General features: G+C 55.3%; 2 protein-coding genes across 3 annotated transcripts; both read right to left on the bottom strand.

The window, feature by feature from the left end:
* Positions 1 to 31: 31 nt before the first annotated feature.
* On the bottom strand, positions 32 to 3,189 carry LOC114802498 (protein FAM124B-like). Of its 2 annotated transcripts, XM_029001459.1 has the most exons (3): positions 2,884 to 3,189; positions 1,225 to 1,976; positions 32 to 1,116 (listed from the first exon to the last, which is right to left on the bottom strand). In XM_029001459.1, exons 2-3 carry the CDS (start codon positions 1,969 to 1,971, stop codon positions 655 to 657), a joined length of 1,209 nt encoding a protein of 402 aa, XP_028857292.1. In that variant the 5' UTR covers positions 1,972 to 1,976; positions 2,884 to 3,189; the 3' UTR covers positions 32 to 654. The 2 variants fall into 2 exon arrangements, with proteins under 2 accessions (XP_028857292.1, XP_028857291.1); XM_029001458.1 differs by having other exon boundaries at positions 32 to 1,976.
* A 456-nt stretch (positions 3,190 to 3,645) lies between these two features.
* Positions 3,646 to 20,279, bottom strand: LOC114801645 (cullin-3-like). The gene is made up of 16 exons (XM_028999787.1): positions 20,010 to 20,279; positions 17,162 to 17,359; positions 14,047 to 14,160; positions 13,806 to 13,966; positions 13,453 to 13,567; positions 13,148 to 13,376; positions 8,112 to 8,257; positions 7,847 to 8,023; positions 7,587 to 7,757; positions 7,395 to 7,502; positions 7,194 to 7,318; positions 7,017 to 7,113; positions 6,791 to 6,925; positions 6,527 to 6,713; positions 4,236 to 4,381; positions 3,646 to 4,159 (listed from the first exon to the last, which is right to left on the bottom strand). Exons 1-16 carry the CDS (start codon positions 20,070 to 20,072, stop codon positions 4,028 to 4,030), a joined length of 2,304 nt encoding a protein of 767 aa, XP_028855620.1. The 5' UTR covers positions 20,073 to 20,279; the 3' UTR covers positions 3,646 to 4,027.
* Positions 20,280 to 20,603: the final 324 nt, after the last annotated feature.

Raw genomic sequence — 20,603 nt, 5'->3', positions numbered from 1 at the left:
AATTCTCCTTCAGGACTCGTAATCGGAAGGCTGCGGGTTCGAGGTACCGTCCCCGCTCACTAAGGGTGACGGTTAAATACAGAGGACACATGTCACCGTGTCACTGTGTGCTGTGCTGCACAATGACAATCACTTTCATTTCAAATCCGCTACTAAATACACGACGTGGTTGAACTTCATCAGTGACGTGACGCTTGACTTATTCGCTTGTCCCACCATAGTCACTCTATACCAACCCAGTACGTCTCCTGTAGGATCACGTCAGGCATGTTAGGCAGTTTTTCCAACCCTGGTCCTCATTAACCGGTTTGCTCTGGTTCCTGAGCCGGTGGACCGCTCCCCAGTTCGGCACCAGCACCGGTGTCGTGGAAATGAGGTGGAAGGAAGTTCTGAGCCGATAATGAAGGAGTCTCTCGGACCCTGTTCCCTGGTTCTCCCTCCACCCAAACCACAACACGACTACTCCGAGCCTCCAGGAAGATCTGCAGCCGCGAGTCTCAGCTCAGCTGGACGTAGGGACAGTTAATAAAGAGCAGGGAACAGTAAAAATGAGCCTCTTGTCTGGGTCTTCCTGATCCAGTGAAGGACCGTCAGCCTTGATCTTCTCTACTCAACTCCTCCATCTCGTCACGTTCAGGCACCATGTTCTGGGACTCAGATGAAGAACTCGTCTGGTGGGGTCCTGTGGGTGTGGTCTGGTGTGTTGGGGGCGTGGCTTCGCTCTGCATATGTTGGGGGCGGGGCAGGCAGGCACGCACTCAACTCCCAGCTCAGCGTTTCCAGGGCGGAGTCTCCTTCCGTGGGCAGCCTTGCAGGGCGGGGCGTCAACACGGTGCAGCCTGTGTCCACGTTGGTCTCGGGCTCATCGCCCCGGGGCAGGAGCAGGGAGAGAGAGGAGTGGCCTGACGCGTGGGACAGGGGTGCCGAAGGGGCGGGGCTGCTGCGCTGGGAGGAGTGGCAGGAACTGCTGTGGGGGGGGCTACAGCAGCCGTCTGAACCCAACCGCTCACCTTCAGAGCGCTCCCCCCGTGTGGGCGGCGACTGGAGGCGGAGTCTGCTGCTGGGCGTGGTAAAGGCCGGGGTCAAGGGCTGTGAAGGCGGAGCTGCTCCTTTCACCTGGAGAGAGGTGGAGCAGAAGAAGGTAACGTTTGTTACTAAACAACATGGCTTTACACCCAACACACACGGAGCCCCTTCCAGGGCGCGGTGAGGGTGCAGTAGCACCTGGAAAAGGATCTTGTTCCCGTCCAGGTCCTCGGTCTGCCAGCGGGTGGCGCTGATGGGTGAGCAGGGGTTCGGCAGCAGCGGCACCAGCTGGCCCATCTCGGCCGCGCGGAACTGCAGCACCGCCGACGGGCACGGCTCCACCCTCATGCCGGGCGCGAGCTGCTTCAGCGCCAGCTGCAGGCTCAGGCCCCGCCCCACGGCCAGCGTGAACCAGCAGAAGCCCGCCTTCTGCTCCTCCGCCCGGCGCTGCAGCACCATCTCGTACAGGCGCACCGTGTCGTCGTAGTTGTCATGGCTGCCGTGCAGCGTGACGCGCACCACCTCGGCGCCGCAGTGCACCGGACGCACGCCCCACACGGGCATGCCCGCGCCCAGGCTGTAGAAGTCCCTGCTGGGCAGCAGGTAGGGCCGCAGCAGGGCGTTGGCGGGGACGTGGACGCCGGCGGCCCCGCGGGACACGCAGCTCTCCGTGTGGTGGTACCGCCAGGGCGTCCGCTGCAGGAAGTCCAGCACGTGCAGGATGCGCTCCTCCCCGAGCGCCTCGTGCAGGAAGAGGGTGATGGTGAGGGCGGGGTAGCCCGCCGGGCCGGACGGGGGCGCGCTCAGCGGGGCGGCGCGCTCGGACACGTGGAACAGGCGCAGGTCCGGCGACACCCACTTCAGCAGCCGGTCCAGGGTGTGCTGCAGCAGCAGGGAGTCGCCGGGTCGGGCCAGCAGGTGCACGGTGACCGGCGACGGCTCCATCAGACCTGAAAAAGGACGAGGGTCTCAGTCAAGCTCCTCCTCCCTGTCTGCAGCACTGACACGGAAATTTAACAGCCTGTCCATGGTCCCGCAGGGGCTAGAAATGGCGATAATTTGGTCGTTCTGCTTCACCGACCGTTCAGAGAGCGGCAGATCTGGAATTTGTCCCCTTATGACGTCATAAGGGGAAAGGTTACCTCCCGTTTCTCATGCTTTTTCCCGCCCCTCCCCTAAAACATTATCTCCACCGACCGTCATGGCTTCCAAACGTGTGAAGTATTTAAGTTGCTCGGATGTATTGGATGTAAAAATGAGCGCAAATGTAGTTTTTTAGTTTCGTCACGCGAGAAAAACAGCGACACGACTTCCTGTCTGTGCCAAACATTGTGGTTGGTGGATGGTGTTGATGACGTCATTTCCGTTAATGTTCTATTGGCCGCTCTCCTCCGGCCCCGCCCTGTCTCCTCCTCATTAGCATACGAAACGGCGCGTCCCGGGAAACCTCATTGTGGGACTGGATCCCAGTGGCTGGAATTCGGCACCACGAATTCAGATACAGAATTAGGGGACCAACAAGACCGAAATAAAAGCCAAATAAAATCCTTATAGGAGACCTTTAACACACCTGATTTTTTTTAACATTACAAAGTTTTGAAATGACGTCTTTTTACGTTTTTACGTTTGATCGACCATTTAAACACATTTAAGATACGATGGGGAAAATAAGTGGGAAATTTGTCACGGCAGAGGGTGGACAGTAGAAATAAAACAAACGGAACTATATTCCTACAGTCCAGTATAAACGTACTAGACTGTGAGAGTCCCGGGTTCGAACCCCGTCACTACAGAAATGTACGTGGACGTCCGAGTAAACCGCGCTAACTCGGTGTATTTGTGTAGAGGCGGTTCTACCTGCGGCTCGGTTAGTGTAACTAGTTAACCAGGTTAACTAGTCCCAGGCTGGTCTCCATGGCGGCTGAACACGGACGTCCGGTTATAATGGCGGCGCGTCCCTGGAAACCAGCAAACAAACAAAGCGGCGCCGCAAACGAGCGAAGGACGGACAGAACCGGGACCGGGCCGGAACCGAACTCAAACCCGCCGCTTCGGTCGGAACCGGGGTACAAGCAGAAACTTCCGAGCGGAGGGCTTCGTCTCCGGGATGCTGACGTCACCACGAAAAAGGGAGGAGGAAGGAACCCCTCCAGCTTCACCATCTTCCACTGAATCCTGCTCCAGATGGCGGCGGGTTCCAGCCCGGCTGACCTGAGGTCCAGGGGTCAACACCTGCCGTCTGACCCCCACGTCAGGGGCTGGACTGAATTAATTCACTCAACTGCACCCTAAAACTTCTACAGGACCCCTGGAGACACTCGGGGTTCGAACCCGGGACGTTGTGGTCCTTGTGGAGTGTAAAACTTGGGGACAGTGGTGTCAACGCACCACACAGTCCATTAATACAAAGTCAAACAGGGACACAAAGCAGCAAACCCGTTTATTCAGGATTTTCTTTTTCTACATTTATTATGATGAAAAGAAGGCCCTGTACAGTCCACTGTAGCAGTGAGTACGATAACAATTATTTTACAATTTATACACATTAAAACACGGTGATAAAAAAAGAAAAAAAAAAAAAAAAAAAAAGAAAAAAAAAAGGAAAAAGAAAAAAAGGGCCTTATGCTAAACTGAACTTGGCAGAAACGAAGCAGCCAGCAGCCCCCAGTGGAGAAGAAGGGAGAAAAGAAACGATGGACCCTCCTGCCCGCACCGTCCGTCCTCTCCGGTTCCGAGCCTCGGCCCCTACAGCCAGCATGGTGCCACGAAACACAAGCACATTTACACCAACGTTCAGAAACAGGACGCACAAGTCAGGAGTATTGACCGCTGAGTGGTTTCCATGGAGACGATGCTCTTGGCTTGTCTTCTGTGTGCGGTCGTCGTCAGCGGTGGGCGGGGCGATCGGTACGATCCTCCCCGATACGCCATGATCAACCACAACAAAAAACCCAGTAGAATTTCCCAGTTCATGCGTGTAACAGGGTCCTTAAAAACCTTTTTACGCTACGTATGTGTAGACTTTACGATCCTCCGGCGTTCGTGCCAAGTACTCTCTCTCTATTAGTCCTTCAATGCGCTTCTTGATGACCACGGGGCTGGGGAGGAACCGCGCCCGCAGCTGCTGCGTCACCTGAAACATGAAAAAGCGTGAGAGATGTCGCTCTGCACGATGCGTCACATGATCCGAGCGAGCAACGTGGCATCACCTCCGCTACGAGAACATTGTGTTGCATCTTCTTCCTGGACTTCATGATCCGGACGATCGCCGCCTCGATCTCGTGCTTGCGGTCGTCGTCCACTTTCTGCCGCGTCTCTTTCCTCTCGGGGTCCGACTCGCCCTGCTTAGCTGCCACTGCAACGGTACGAGACACACGGAGCGTCTTTCCACCAGATAATGGTGCACAATTCTTTGATACAGTACAGGCCAAAGGTTTGGACACCTTCTCATTCAATGTGTTTTCTTTATCTTCATGACCATTTACGTTGGTAGATTCTCACTGAAGGCATCAAAACTATGAATGAACACATGTGGAGTTCTGTACTTAACAAAAAGTGGAGACCTGACCTCCACAGTCACCGGACCTGAACCCAATCCAGATGGTTTGGGGTGAGCTGGACCAACAAGTGCTAAACACCTCTGGTGTTGAACTCCTTCAAGACTGTTGGAGAAGCATTTCAGGTGACGACCTCTTGAAGCTCATCGAGAGAATGCCAAGAGTGTACAAAGCAGTAATCAGAGCAAAGAAACTAGAATATAAAACATGTTTTCACTTATTTCACCTTTTTTTGTTAAGTACAGAACTCCACATGTGTTCATTCATAGTTTTGATGCCTTCAGTGAGAATCTACCAACGTAAATGGTCATGAAGATAAAGAAAACACGTTGAATGAGAAGGTGTCCAAACTTTTGGCCTGTACTGTATATTTGGTAAATAAAAGTGACCAGTGTCCATATATTTCCAGTGTAAGAAAATTCACATGCAGCATATTAATATTTACATGAACCGTCTGGACCAGACCATAAGGGGGCGAAATAAAATGGCGGCTCTACCATCTGAGACACTGATAACAGATGACTGCGCAATTTTACAGTTAATTTACGTGTTAACTTCAATCAAATTTTTAAAACAGTCCAAGCCTCGGGGACAAGGATTTCCATGATGTTCCCGTCCAGCCAGCCAGCAACTTGATCATATAGATCTACGTGGAACCACAAACTCAGACCCGTAGCGGCGGCTGTTCTCAGGTCAGGTACTTTTTACCTAGAAAACCACCAAACCACGTCATTCTTAATTAATCCATTTGGTTCTGCGCTGCCACCTTATCGTGGTGGAGGAGTTTGAGAGCCCTAAGGAGCTGTGTTGTCTGGGGCAGTTGGTGCTCCTGGTAGGGTCTCCCATGACAAATTGGTCTTAGGTAAAGGGCGAGACAAAGAACGGTTCAGTAGACCTTTTATGGAAAAAACAAAAAAGAGCCAGTGCACCCGGCCCGGAGGGTTACCAGGGTCCCACCCTGGAGTCAGGTCTGGGGTTGGGGCCAGTGGACGAGTACCAGGGCAGCGTAGGCCGCAGGTCGATCATCTGAAATGCAGCCATATAGTTTAGACACTCTGTGAAGAGATGAGCGGAGCTGTCAACTGATCACCACCTGGTGGTGAGTTGGATCAGATGGCAGGGGAAGATGCCACCTGGCTGACCCAAACGTATAGTGAGGGTCTGCTGGGAACGCCTGGCAGAAGAACCTGCCAAGATGGTCTTTAATTCCCAACTCAGGCAGAGCTTTGATATTCAGTCCGAATGGACCTTGTTCCGCTCTGCGATTGTTGAGGCCGCTGTTGCTAGCTGCGGTCGCAAGGTGGCTGGTGCCAGTCGAGGCGGTAACCCCCGTACCTCCTGGTGGACAACAGAGGCTAGGGGAGCCGTGAGGCTGAAGGAGGCCTATGGGGCATGGCTGGTCTGTGGGTGTCCAGAAGCAGCAGACAGGTACCGGACGGCCAATCGGGGTGCAGCAGTGGCAGTCGCCGAGGAACTGTGGACCAGCTCTTTACCGTTGCTGGGGTGATGGAGGGGGCATGGGAGTTTGCCCAACCAATCCACATGTGTTTTGTGGATTTGGAGAAGGCTTATGACCGTGTCCACAGGGGCACCCTACGGGGGGTGCTCCAGGAGTATGGGGGCATTTTGTTAAGGGCCATTCAGTCCCTGTACCAGAGGAGTACGAGTTTGGTCCGCATAGCTGGCAGTAAGTCCGACCTGTTCCCGGTCAGGGTTGGACTGTTTTGGGCACGCTGGAGAAATTATATCTCCAGTCTGGTCTGGGAACGCCTTGGGGTCCTGCCGGAGGAGCTGGTGGAGGTGGCTGGGGAGAGGGCTGTCTGGAATTCCCTACTTGGGATGCTGCCCCCGCGACCCGGACCTGGATAAGCGGAGGAAGACGAGGACGAGGTTCTGCAATGCATCGATACGGAATCTTCCACGTATCGATTGTAACTTCATACCCGTCTGGATCTTCACTCTGTGCAGTTTGGAGGTGAACTGGTCGTTGACCGTGAAGACGTGGCCGTTCTCGATCTCCTTCGATTTGGGCTCTTTCGTCAGGACCCGCTGTGTGGGCTTCCCACAGGCCAGAGACTGCAGCGCCCGCACCAGCTCCCTCTCAGGAATATCCGTCTCCTGCTGGATCTCCTGCAGGGACACCAACATGGAGTCACGTGACACAGAATGCTCCAATCAGGGACAGATCCTTAGCAGTGCCAGCATACCTCAAATGTGCACTTCTCCCTGTTGTTGAAGAGCATCAGGATGGTCATCTGGAATGTGGAGACCTGCAGGATGTGCTTCCTGGTATTGGAGCCTGTTACCTGGGCCCCGCCCACGCCCATGTCTGAGCCGTCCTCCTGCAGTGGGAAAAGAACGAGAAGTAAAAACGAGGCTCCACAGACACGGTTGAGCTGGTAGTGAAGTTCTACACAGACTATGGATCCTTGCCTTTTTGATTGGACCATAGAAGGTTGCATTGAGGTCAGCCGAGCCCATGTGATGCTGCAGGGTGAGCTGCCTACCGCTGTGCTTAGCCAGATAAAATCTATGGACAAAGAGGTCAAAGGTCATAATCTCAAATCCTCTAACTTAATGCAAAGGTCTAAAGTAAAAACGGATCCCGACCTTCTGAACACCTCAAAGGCATGTCTCGGTGATGGTGGGATGTTGCATTTGGGCGTGGCTGACTGGGTGGGCCAGTAACCTGTGGTCAACACTCTGACTGTGAGGTCCACACCACCTAATGACACCTGAAGAAAACCAAGACAAAGTGGATTTAATGAAGAACTTCGACCTCCTGGTGATTTTTCTGAACTTCAAGCTCACCCCGGTCATCTGTAGATGCTGCCGGAACTCGTCCATGGTCGTGTTGGAGATGCTCATGTCCCTGAACATACCCTCCAGTTTAGAGGTGAACTGGCAGCCACACTCTGTCTACATCAGAAAACCCACGATTCACACTTTTTAACAGATTGTAACCTATTTCGATGAGGTGGACCAGGCGTCTCCTTTCCTCACCTTCAGCTTGGAGATCATGTTCTTCTCCGAGTCATCAGAGACGCTCTTGTTGGTGAGAAGCCTCCTGGCCAGGTGCTGCTTGTAGTAACGTTCAAACACGTCCTTCTCCTGCATGAAGCGGAACAGCACCATCGCTTTGTCCAGGATGGACTCCACCTCCTGCTCCGTCAGCTGCAGCAAGTCGACGGGCGTCACCATCAATTAACTCACCAGTTTAATCAAGGCTGCTAATTAAAAATTCATGAGAGCTGGATCCTCACCCCTTTAACACCCTTTTTCAGCTTGTCGTCTATAAAGAGCGACAGATACTCCGGAGAACGTGAGTTGAGGTTGAGGAAGTACTCAAAGTCCCCAGCGATGGTCTGCTTGAAGAGCCGGTCGTTGCTGAACGACTCCAACAGGAAGCGGTCGAACCGCGACTTCAGATCCAGGAGACCCTGAAAGGGGCGGGGTTAAAACAGGAAGTGTAAGAAGTGACGCTCGGGGAGGTAAACGCCATCGCGTGTCCTGGCGTGGTGGACATACCTGGATGTAGTCGACAGGGTTCTTCCCCTCGCCCTCCTCAGACACCAGCGCCTTGCCCTGTTCCCGCAGGTACGAGCTCATGCACTCGCACATGGTCTTCAGGCCGTTGGGGACGCGGCTGAACAGCTTGTACATGCAGGCGAGGTCTGCGGAGACAACGAGACAAGGGGTCCAGCTTAGACGAGGCGCCGGGACGCGGGCGACTTGGACGAGGCGCCGGGACGCGGCCGACTTAGACGAGGCGCCGGGACGCGGCCGACTTAGACGAGGCGCCGGGACGCGGCCGACTTAGACGAGGCGCCGGGACGCGTCCGACTTAGACGAGACGAGGCGTCGGGACGCGGCCGACTTAGACGAGGCGCCGGGACGCGGCCGACTTAGACGAGGCGCCGGGACGCGGCCGACTTAGACGAGGCGCCGGGACGCGGCCGACTTAGACGAGGCGCCGGGACGCGTCCGACTTAGACGAGACGAGGCGCCGGGACGCGGCCGACTTAGACGAGACGAGGCGTCGGGACGCGGCCGACTTAGACGAGACGAGGCGTCGGGACGCGGCCGACTTAGACGAGACGAGGCGTCGGGACGCGGCCGACTTAGACGAGACGTCGGGACGCGGCCGACTTAGACGAGACGTCGGGACGCGGCCGACTTAGACGAGACGTCGGGACGCGTCCGGCTTTAACGAGGCCGGCTTTAACGAGGCGCGGGGACGCGGGCGACTTAGACGAGGCGCCGGGACGCGGCCGACTTAGACGAGGCGCCGGGACGCGGGCGACTTGGACGAGGCGCCGGGACGCGGCCGACTTAGACGAGACGAGGCGCCGGGACGCGTCCGACTTAGACGAGACGAGGCGCCGGGACGCGGCCGACTTAGACGAGACGAGGCGTCGGGACGCGGCCGACTTAGACGAGACGAGGCGTCGGGACGCGGCCGACTTAGACGAGGCGTCGGGACGCGGGCGATTTAGACGAGACGAGGCGTCGGGACGCGGCCGACTTAGACGAGACGAGGCGTCGGGACGCGGCCGACTTAGACGAGACGAGGCGTCGGGACGCGGCCGACTTAGACGAGACGAGGCTCGGGACGCGGCTACCACCCGACCTTTATCGACTTAGACGAGACGAGGCGTCGGGACGCGGCCGACTTAGACGAGACGAGGCGTCGGGACGCGGCCGACTTAGACGAGACGAGGCGTCGGGACGCGGCCGACTTAGACGAGACGAGGCGTCGGGACGCGTCCGACCTAGACGAGACGTCGGGACGCGGCCGACTTAGACGAGACGTCGGGACGCGTCCGGCTTTAACGAGGCCGGCTTTAACGAGACGTCGGGACGCGGCCGACCTAGACGAGACGAGGCGTCGGGACGCGGCCGACCTAGACGAGACGAGGCGTCGGGACGCGGCCGACCTAGGCGAGACGAGGCGTCGGGACGCGTCCGACTTAGACGAGACGAGGCGCCGGGACGCGTCCGACTTAGACGAGGCGCCGGGACGCGGGCGACTTAGACGAGGCGCCGGGACGCGGGCGACTTAGACGAGGCGCCGGGACGCGGGCGACTTGGACGAGGCGCCGGGACGCGGGCGACTTGGACGAGGCGCCGGGACGCGGGCGACTTGGACGAGGCGCCGGGACGCGTCCGACTTGGACGAGGCGCCGGGACGCGTCGACTAGGACGAGGCGTCCGGGACGCGGTCCTCGACTTAGGACGGACGCCGGCGTCGGGAGACGCGGCCGACTTAGACGACGTACCGAGGCGTCTGGGACGGCGGCCGACTTAGAAGAGACGAGGCGTCGGGACGCGGCCGACTTAGACGAGAACGAGGCGTCGGGGACGCGGGCCGACTTCGACGAGACGAGGGCCGTCGGACGCGGCCCCAGACTAGGACGAGACGAGGGCGTCGGGACGCGGCCGACTTAGACGAGACGAGGCGTCGGGACGCGGCCGACTTAGACGAGACGAGGCGTCGGGACGCGGCCGACGGAGACGAGTACGGAGGCGTCGGGACGCGGCCGACTTAGACGCGAGACGACGGCGTCAGGACGCGGCCGAGCTTTAGAACGACAGTGCCTCGGACGCGGCCGACTTAGACGAGGCGTCAGGACGAGGCCGACTTAGCGAGTGCCGGCGACTTAGACGAGGCGTCAGGACGCGGCCGACTTAGACGAGACGAGGCGTCGGGACGCGGCCGACTTAGACGAGACGAGGCGTCAGGACGCGGCCGACTTAGACGAGGTGCCGGGACGCGTCCGACTTAGACGAGACGAGGCGTCGGGACGCGGCCGACTTAGACGAGGCGACTTAGACGAGGCGCCGGGACGCGTCCGACTTAGACGAGGCGCCGGGACGCGGGCGACTTAGACGAGGCGCCGGGACGCGGGCGACTTGGACGAGGCGCCGGGACGCGGGCGACTTGGACGAGGCGCCGGGACGCGGGCGACTTGGACGAGGCGCCGGGACGCGGGCGACTTGGACGAGGCGCCGGGACGCGGGCGACTTGGACGAGGCGCCGGGGACGCGGGCGACTTGGACGAGGCGCCGGGACGCGTCCGACTTAGACGAGGCGCCGGGACGCGTCCGACTTAGACGAGGCGCCGGGACGCGTCCGACTTAGACGAGACGAGGCGTCGGGACGCGGCCGACTTAGACGAGGCGTCGGGACGCGGCCGACTTAGACGAGGCGTCGGGACGCTGCCGACTTAGACGGACGAGGCGTCGGACCGGCCGACTTAGACGAGACGAGGCGTCGGGACGCGGCCGACTTAAGACGAGGCGACTTAGACGAGGCGCCGGGACGCGTCCGACTTAGACGAGGCGCCGGGACTCGGGCGACTTGGACGAGGCGCCGGGACGCGGGCGACTTGGACGAGGCGCCGGGACGCGGGCGACTTGGACGAGGCGCCGGGACGCGGGCGACTTGGACGAGGCGCCGGGACGCGGGCGACTTGGACGAGGCGCCGGGACGCGTCCGACTTGGACGAGGCGCCGGGACGCGTCCGACTTGGACGAGGCGCCGGGACGCGTCCGACTTGGACGAGGCGCCGGGACGCGTCCGACTTAGACGAGACGAGGCGTCGGGACGCGGCCGACTTAGACGAGGCGTCGGGACGCGGCCGACTTAGACGAGGCGTCGGGACGCGGCGACGTAGACGAGACGAGGCGTCGGGACGCGGCCGACTTAGACGAGACGAGGCGTCGGACGCGGGCGTCGGACGCGGCCGACTTAGACGAGACGAGGCGTCGGGACGCGGCCGACTTAGACGAGACGAGGCGTCGGGACGCGGCCGACTTAGACGAGGCGTCGGGACGCGGCCGACTTAGACGAGACGAGGCGTCGGGACGCGGCCGACTTAGACGAGACGAGGCGTCGGGACGCGGCCGACTTAGACGAGACGAGGCGCCGGGACGCGGGCGTCGGGACGCGGCCGACTTAGACGAGACGAGGCGTCGGGACGCGGCCGACTTACGAGACGAGGCGCCGGGACGCGGGCGTCGGACGCGGCCGACTTAGACGAGACGAGGCGTCGGGACGCGGCCGACTTAGACGAGACGAGGCGTCGGGACGCGGCCGACTTAGACGAGGCGTCGGGACGGCCGACTTAGACGAGACGAGGCGTCGGGACGCGGCCGACTTAGACGAGACGAGGAGTCGGGACGACGGCCCGACTTAGACGAGACGAGGCGCCGGGACGCGGGCGTCGGGACGCGGCCGACTTAGACGAGACGAGGCGTCGGGACGCGGCCGACTTAGACGAGACGAGGCGTCGGGACGCGGCCGACTTAGACGAGACGAGGCGTCGGGACGCGGCCGACTTAGGCGAGACGAGGCGTCGGGACGCGGCCGACTTAGACGAGACGAGGCGTCGGGACGCGGCCGACTTAGACGAGACGAGGCGTCGGGACGCGGCCGACATAGACGAGACGAGGCGTCGGGACGCGGCCGACTTAGACGAGACGAGGCGTCGGGACGCGGCCGACTTAGACGAGACGAGGCGTCGGGACGCGGCCGACATAGACGAGACGAGGCGTCGGGACGCGGCCGACTTAGACGAGACGAGGCGTCGGGACGCGGCCGACTTAGACGAGACGAGGCGTCGGGACGCGGCCGACCTAGACGAGACGAGGCGTCGGGACGCGGCCGACTTAGACGAGACGAGGCGTCGGGACGCGGCCGACTTAGACGAGACGAGGCGTCGGGACGCGGCCGACATAGACGAGACGAGGCGTCGGGACGCGGCCGACTTAGACGAGGCGTCGGGACGCGGCCGACTTAGACGAGGCGTCGGGACGCGGCCGACATAGACGAGACGAGGCGTCGGGACGCGGCCGACCTAGACGAGACGCCACTACAAGCAGTCGTCATGAGACGAGTCATCACGCGTCCAACAGTCACAAGACAAAACGTCATCACGCGTCCAACAGTCACAAGACAAAACGTCACGAGTCCAACTTAAATGAGAAAAAACTTAAATGCGTCCGGCTTTAACAGGACAATACGCCCGGACGCGTCCAACCTTAACAGGACAAAACGCCTGGACGCGTCCAACCTTAACAGGACAAAACGCCCGGACGCGTCCAACCTTAACAGGACAAAATGCCCAGACGCGTCCAACCTTAACAGGACAAAATGCCCAGACGCGTCCAACCTTAACAGGACAAAATGCCCAGACGCGTCCAACCTTAACAGGACAAAACGCCCAGACGCGTCCAACCTTAACAGGACAAAACGCCCGGACGCGTCCAACCTTAACAGGACAAAACGCCCAGACGCGTCCAACCTTAACAGGACAAAACGCCCAGACGCGTCCAACCTTAACAGGACAAAACGCCCAGACGCGTCCAACCTTAACAGGACAAAACGCCCAGACGCGTCCAACCTTAACAGGACAAAATGCCCGGACGCGTCCAACCTTAACAGGACAAAACGCCTGGACGCGTCCAACCTTAACAGAACAAAACGCCCGGACGCGTCCAACCTTAACAATGGACAATATACATATAGAGTTGTAAGTGATTGTTATTGGACAAAAACCCACCCTCCGTTTTTCCATTTTTCAGCATGTGCACTAGGCCCGAGTTCTCCATCTCCACGATGGTCCTCATGTGTTTGGAGATGAGCTCCCGCTCCACCACCTTCACGATGGGCTCCTCAGTGGACTTGTCCAGGCAGTGCATCACCCGCTCGATCTCCTCGCTTATGCGAGCCTCCACCTTCTTTATGTAGACGCTGGCGCTGTTCTCTACCAGGAACTTCTCGCTCTCCATCTGCCGGCATTAGAAAACATGGTGAGACCAGGTTTCAATTTGGAGGACTACATGAAAAAGCAGGGTGCCCACAAACCTGGAAAAACTCTGCTGACATTTCTAAAAACGGAGCCTCAAAATCCTCTTCATAAACGGACCTCCCTTCCAGGCCCAAGATCATTAACATCTGGCAGGCGTTACGGACCGCGCCCCTGAGCAGGACAAGGTCAAAGGTGAATCTCGTTTTTCGTCAACTAAAATGAAGAGACATTTTCGTACAGTTTTGTAATATTGTAAACCATATTTAGCCTAATTTGCATTTGTCAACAATATTACAGGACATATGCTGGTCACGTGACCTGAACTGCGTCTCGTGTCTTGATCCGCTCAAAAACGTTCGCTCAGAAAGATGTTTCCACATAAAAACAACACAGCAGCTACCACACCCACCTGTCCACGACCTCGCCCTTCCTCTCGCGGGCGATCATGTCCAGCAGCGTCTGCCTCAGGTGGTCACGGATGCAGCCGTATCGCACCACCTGATCTCTGAAGATGATAAGGCCCAGGTTGTAGACGTTCTCCACATTGTTCTGCTGTACGTACACTCGATCCTGAAAAGGATGAGGAGGTCGACACGTCAACACCCCCCTCCACGTCCTGAACGAGAAGCCTGTCTTCGCCCCACACCCACCATGTACATGAGGATGTCTCTGATCATCACCATGGCTGTCTGATGATCGTTCCACGCCTGGTTCAGCGTCTGCAGGAAGTTGTTGTTCAGAGAGTTGAGGACATCTTCTCGAACCTTCAGGGAAGAGGAGTTCAAGATTTTCCTTTCTGCAGTAAATATGACATGTAAAATTGCTCTGGACGCCCTGCTTTCCTATTGGCTCCTGATGGAAGGACTCGGATAGGAAACAGGTTTAAAACAGGTTTGGTGCAACTGCCATCACCCCAGAGCCACAGGCACGTAAAACTGTAACGCTGCCGCGTATTTTACCGTCTACCGTGTAAAACTGTAACACTGCCAGGCATTTTACCGTCGAACGCGTAAAACCTACACTGCCGCGTATTTTACCGTCTACCGCGTAAAACTAACACTACCACGTATTTTACCGTCTACCTCGTAAAACTGTAACGCTGCCGCATGTTTTACCGACTACCGTGTAAAACTAACACTACCACGTATTTTACCGTCTACCTCGTAAAAATGTAACGCTGCCGCATGTTTTACCGACTACCGTGTAAAACTGTAACACTGCCAGGCATTTTACCGTCGAACGCGTAAAACTGTAACACTGCCGCGTATTTTACCGTCTACCGCGTAAAACTGTAACACTGCCGCGTATTTTACCATCTACCGTGTAAAACTGTAACACTGCCGCGTATTTACCGTCTACCGCGTAAAACTGTAACACTGCCGCGTATTTTACCATCTACCGTGTAAAACTGTAACACTGCCGCGTATTTTACCGTCTACCGCGTAAAACTGTAACACTGCCGCGTATTTTACCATCTACCGTGTAAAACTGTAACACTGCCGCGTATTTTACCGTCTACCGTGTAAAACTAACACTGCCGCGTATTTTACCGTCGAACACGTAAAACCTACACTGCTGCGTATTTTACCGTCTACCGTGTAAAACTGTAACACTGCCGCGTATTTTACCGTCGAACACGTAAAACCTACACTGCCGCGTATTTTACCGTCTACCGCGTAAAACTGTAACACTGCCGCGTATTTTACCGTCTACCGTGTAAAACTGTAACACTGCCAGGCATTTTACCGTCTAACGCGTAAAACCTACACTGCAGCGTATTTGACCGTTTACCACGTAAACCTGTAACACTGCTGTAAACGTAACTGCCGCGTATTTTACCATCTACCGCGTAAACTGTAACGCTGCCGCACGTTTTACCGTCTACCGTGTAAAACTGTAACACTGCCGCGTATTTTACCGTCTACCGTGTAAAACTGTAACACTGCCGCGTATTTTACCGTCTACCGTGTAAAACTGTAACACTGCCGCGTATTTTACCGTCTACCGTGTAAAACTGTAACACTGCCAGGCATTTTACCGTCTAACGCGTAAAACCTACACTGCAGCGTATTTGACCGTTTACCACGTAAACCTGTAACACTGCCGCGTATTTTACCGTCTACCGCGTAAAACTGTAACGCTGCCGCACATTTTACAGTTTATTGCGTAAAACTGTAACACTGCCGCGTATTTTACCGTCTACCGTGTAAAACTGTAACACTGCCGCGTATTTTACCGTCTACCGTGTAAAACTGTAACACTGCCGCGTATTTTACCGTCTACCGTGTAAAACTGTAACACTGGCAAGCATTTTACCGTCTAACGCGTAAAACCTACACTGCAGCGTATTTGACCGTTTACCACGTAAACCTGTAACACTGCCGCGTATTTTACCGTCTACCGCGTAAAACTGTAACACTGCCGCGTATTTTACAGTTTATCGCGTAAAACTGTAACACTGCCGCGTATTTTACAGTTTATCGCGTAAAACTGTAACACTGCCGCGTATTTTACAGTTTATCGCGTAAAACTGTAACACTGGCGCGTGTTTTACCTTTTACCTTGTAAAACTGTAACACTGCCGCGTGTTTTACAGTTTATCGCGTAAAACTGTAACACTGGCGCGTGTTTTACCGTCTACCACATAAAACTAACACTGGCGCGTGTTTTACCGTCTATCGCGTAAAACTGTAACAATGGCACGCGTTTTACCTTTTACCTTGTAAAAATGTTACACTGCCGCGTATTTTACAGTTTATCGCGTAAAACTGTAACACTGCAGCGTATTTTACCGTCTATCGCGTAATACTGTAACACTGGCACGCGTTTTACCGTCTACCGCGTAAAACTGTAACACTGCCACGTATTTTACCTTGTAAAAATGTAACACTGCCTCGTATTTTACCATTTACCGCGTAAAACTGTAACACTACCACGTATTTTACCGTCTACCTCGTAAAACTGTAATACCGCCGCGCGTTATACCGTTTACCGCGTAAAAATTGAAATACTGCCATTTATGCACCCAGCATAGGGTGGTAGTAGCCTAGCGGGTAACACACTCGCCTATGAACCAGAACACCCAGGTTAAAACACCACTTACTTCCATCGTGTCCCCTGCTAAACGAGGACATAGCATGAAACGAACCAGAGGGTCACCACAGCCACCACCACCGTTACAACTACAGTTTCAGGGATCTTCAAGTGGACCAGTAGCATCATTATGGACACGTAATCTAGACCATGACACTGGACTACATTCTGGACTTCTCCAACCCTACAACTGTAGGACTTATTATTATATCATCCCCAACCCTGCACTGACACCATTTGCAGGCTCACTCTACCCTGGAAGGGGGTCCCTCTCTATATCACTCCTTCCCAACGTTTCTTCCTTTCTTTTTTCCTTGTGTGCAGAAGGGTCAAGTGTGGGGGGTGTCAACTGTAGGGCCTGTCAAAGCCCATTGAGACATACTGTATGTGATTTTGGGCTATATAAGAAATAAATGTTGTTGTTGTTGTCCCTGAGCAGGACACTTAACTCTGAGTGTCTCCAGGGAGGGACTGTCCCTGTAACTACTCTGGATAAGGGAGTCTGGTAAATGCGGTAAATGCATGTTAGAAGGTGCCGATAATGCACTGACCCCCATATCAACTTCACAACTCACCTCATTTCCCACTCGCTAAAACCAACAGGTTACAATTATATTACTCTCTTTACTGGATTGAACATGTTCTGATTCGAAGAGGATGATGGGAGCTCACCTTGTTGATGAGGTGCTCTGTGACGACCTCCCTCAGGCCGGTGTAGAGCTTCTCCCCATGCTTGTGCAGCACCATGGTGTAGGCGTTTCTGTAGAGCTCCTCAAAACTCAGCCCACTGTTGTTCTTCCTCTGGATCTCCTGGATGGCGTTCTTCAGGAGGTCCCAGATGTTGTTGACGTACTTTTCGTCCATCGTCATCTGAGAAGATTCACCAACAGCAGACTCACATCTTGGTCAACTTTCACACTCAAAATACTAAATTTTGAAGTGATCCATCCACACAGATCTCTTGTCTTGTCCCTTGTTGTTCTGTGCTGCAGCGTCACACAATTTTACGATGCAAAAAGTGTCCATTCATTCAGCACTAAGAAGCCACACACGGGACAGTGGATGCAGACCAAACTTTAACGAAGAAAATGGCTGAACACTGGGCTGAAGATCTAATTAAGGAGAAGTGTGTTAAAAAAAATAAAAATAAAATGAAATTTCCTTTTGAATCATGCTTCTAACAAGACTGTACTATAAAACGTCCCCTTGTCATTTGGCGTTTAGTTTAGGCTGCGACTAACGGTTATTTATTCACAATTAATTGCATAATCAGATTTTTTTACATTTTAAACAAGAAGCATTCATTTCCAACCATTTATTGGACACGGTGTGGAAGGGGACCAGTGTGTGAGGACGGGGCTTGGCGGTTCGGGGGTGTGTGGTTTTGTCGTGAGAGGAGAAATGGGCGTCATGCGTACATGTAGCGCCTGGCGGCGTCAGGGAACAGAAACGCCGTTCAGAAACGCAGGCGAATTATGGCCCATATGGCCTCGTATCGTTCCTGTCTACGATCGCCGTGATCCACGCTCAACTAAATGTCTCCAATCAATTGTGACTCTTTTAGTAATCGATTTTTAGCTATTTAATCGATTCGTTCTTGCAGCCTTAGTTTAGATATAAAACAGGTAGATGAATTAAGTTATATTCAGCCATTCGTCCGTTAAAATCCCCCGTAGACGTCCAATCAGACGCTGCGCCTCACAATCATGACCAAACACCTGTTAAACTGAACCATGCAGAGTATTCGTAGAGTTTCCGTGCCGCTCGCTAGGCAGGTAAGTAGGGCGGACAACTCGACTCCCAACGGGAGCAGCAAAAGCAAGAAAGTGAAAATGAAGCGATTGTCGTTGTGAAACATTGCAGCGCAGCACACGGTGAAACGTGTCCTCTGTATTTAACCGTCACCCTTCTTGAGCAGCGGGGACCATGACAGGCGCCCGGGGAGCAGCGTGTGGGGACGGGACCTTCATCAAGGGGACCTCAGTGGAACCTTGGCAGAACGGGATTCGAACACGCAACCTTACGATTACGGGGCCGATTCCTTAACCACCAGGCCACCACTGCCCCGAGCTGAAGACGTCAACTCTAATACAAACTAGGGACGCACCGATCTGATCCAAATCAATTATGGCACGTAAATGCAAGAAAATATGATGAGACTTTGTAGTGCAAGCACCGTAAAGAGCGTCACATTACATTTACGGCGTTTACCAGACGCCCTTATCCAGAGCGACTTACAGTCAGTAGTTACAGGGACAGTCCCCCCCTGGAGACACTCAGGGTTAAGTGTCTTGCTCAGGGACACGATGGTAGTAAGTGGGGTTTGAACCTGGGTCTTCTGGTTCATAGGCGAGTGTTTCACCCACTAGGCCACTACCATCCACCCACCTAGAACGGTGTAAAAAGCGGCGTTCCGAACGAGTCCTCGACACCATTAAAGCTTCACCTGGAACGGTATAAACAGAACATGATCTATTCTGGTAAATTGTGGACATTGGTGGCCCGTAATCAGAAGGTTGCCACTGAGGTCCCCTTGATGAAGGTCCCGTCCCCACACGCTGCTCCCTGGGCGCCTGTCATGGTGCCCACTGCTCACCAAGGGTGATGGTTAAATACAGAGGACACATTTCACTGTGTGCACCATGTGCTGTGCTCCTGTGTATCACATGTGACCACTGTCACCACTGTGTCACCATCCCAGTGGTGCCTTCATTTGGGGCAGTGGTGGCCTAGAGGTTAAGGAGGCGGCCCCTGTAATCAGAAGGTTGCCGGTTCGAATCCCGATCCGCCAAGGTGCCACTGAGCAAAGCACCGTCCCCACACACTGCTCACCAAGGGTGATGGTTAAATACAGAGGACATATTTCACTGTGTGCACCGTGTGCTGTGCTGCTGTGTATCACATGTGACAATCACTTCACTTTTCACTGTATAATTGTTATATTGTCTCCTCGTATCGGGAACATGTCGGTATCGGAGCTGAGGCAGCTGGATCGGTGAGTCCCTGTTAAAAACAAACAGTCCGTGGAGGGTCCAGTCCTCCCAACAGCAGGTCTACCCAGGTCTCTGGCCTTCACGTTTATCAGAGCGCCTTACCATCTGCGGTGACAGGGACAGTCCCCCAGGGGACACTCCGGGTTCAGTGTCTTCCAGAGTTATTAACAGTGACAGAAGTTTTCAAACCGAGACACCAGGACACATCCACACACACCCTGCTCACCTGAAGCCACCTGCCACGACATGGTACAAGACATTAAAGCTCGAGTAAAGTCCGGCTTCACAAGCGACAAACACGCAGACGTCTGTTCAGGAAGCAGCCTGGATGTCAACAAAGGGCCAACAAACCGCCAGCCGGTCCCGACATGTCCACAGCGCCGCCGCTGGCCCGGTTCTCCACACCAGACCCCCAAACTGCCGCTCACGATTCTGCTAAAGGACGGGACGGGCCTCCGCAACTGAATCCCCGGTGCTCGAGTGAAAGACCAGCCGACAGCCCGGCCACGTCCCCGGCCGCTACTCACAGGAAAGGCCCGGATCCTCATTTTGGTGTCCTTCTTTGTGCCGCCTTTGCTGAGGTTGGACATGTCGGCCGTGTCGCTCTGCGTGTCTTCACATGAAAAGGGGTCTTCCGGGGCGGACAGGGTCGCACGAACAACGTCCGCTTGACCTTCGTTCCCCGCAGCGCTCGTCCCGCTCCTCGGTCCGGTCCGGTCCGGTCCGGTCGGCGCTTCTCCCCGGGGATCCGAGCGATGATGGCGGCCGACCAGTTCTCACCGCGCGAGAGCAGCCAGCGCACTTCTCGCGAGAGCGGAGCACGTCAGACGAGAGTTGATCCGTTACAGCAGGTAACATGACGCCAACGTGCAGAGTAACTACATGGCTGCAAAATTCACTTCACTCTTATGTAATCATTTATGCATGTTTTTTTTTAACAAGGTCCCAAGGAGCTTTATTTTGAACTATTCTAAATGTAGTTCATGCATAGTAATTATTTGTTCACATCTTTGTAAAAAAGAGTTGCTGTTGTTTGCGCTCAGTCATTTCCATCATGCCTTATTTTGGTATTACTCTTCATGACCAAACGTGTGCAACGTGTCTTTGAGGGAGTTTACAAA

The sequence above is a fragment of the Denticeps clupeoides genome, chromosome 13 (genome assembly GCF_900700375.1).
Source record: "Denticeps clupeoides chromosome 13, fDenClu1.1, whole genome shotgun sequence".
Taxonomy (NCBI): Eukaryota; Metazoa; Chordata; class Actinopteri; order Clupeiformes; family Denticipitidae; genus Denticeps; species Denticeps clupeoides.
The sequence above is the reverse complement of the archived record's forward strand: the minus strand, read 5'-3'. Positions and strand labels throughout refer to the sequence as shown.

Bases quoted from the DNA above. Each gene is read 5' to 3' on its own strand.
- LOC114801645 (XM_028999787.1), bottom strand. From the start codon at position 20,072: ATGTCCAACCTCAGCAAAGGCGGCACAAAGAAGGACACCAAAATGAGG. The intron at 14,161-17,161 runs GTGAGCTCCCAT...TCTTCCCTGAAG, and splicing joins CAGAGCACCTCATCAACAAG to GTTCGAGAAGATGTCCTCAA. The intron at 6,926-7,016 runs GCAAGGATCCAT...TTCCCACTGCAG, and splicing joins TCTATGGTCCAATCAAAAAG to GAGGACGGCTCAGACATGGG.
- LOC114802498 (XM_029001458.1), bottom strand. From the start codon at position 1,971: ATGGAGCCGTCGCCGGTCACCGTGCACCTGCTGGCCCGACCCGGCGAC.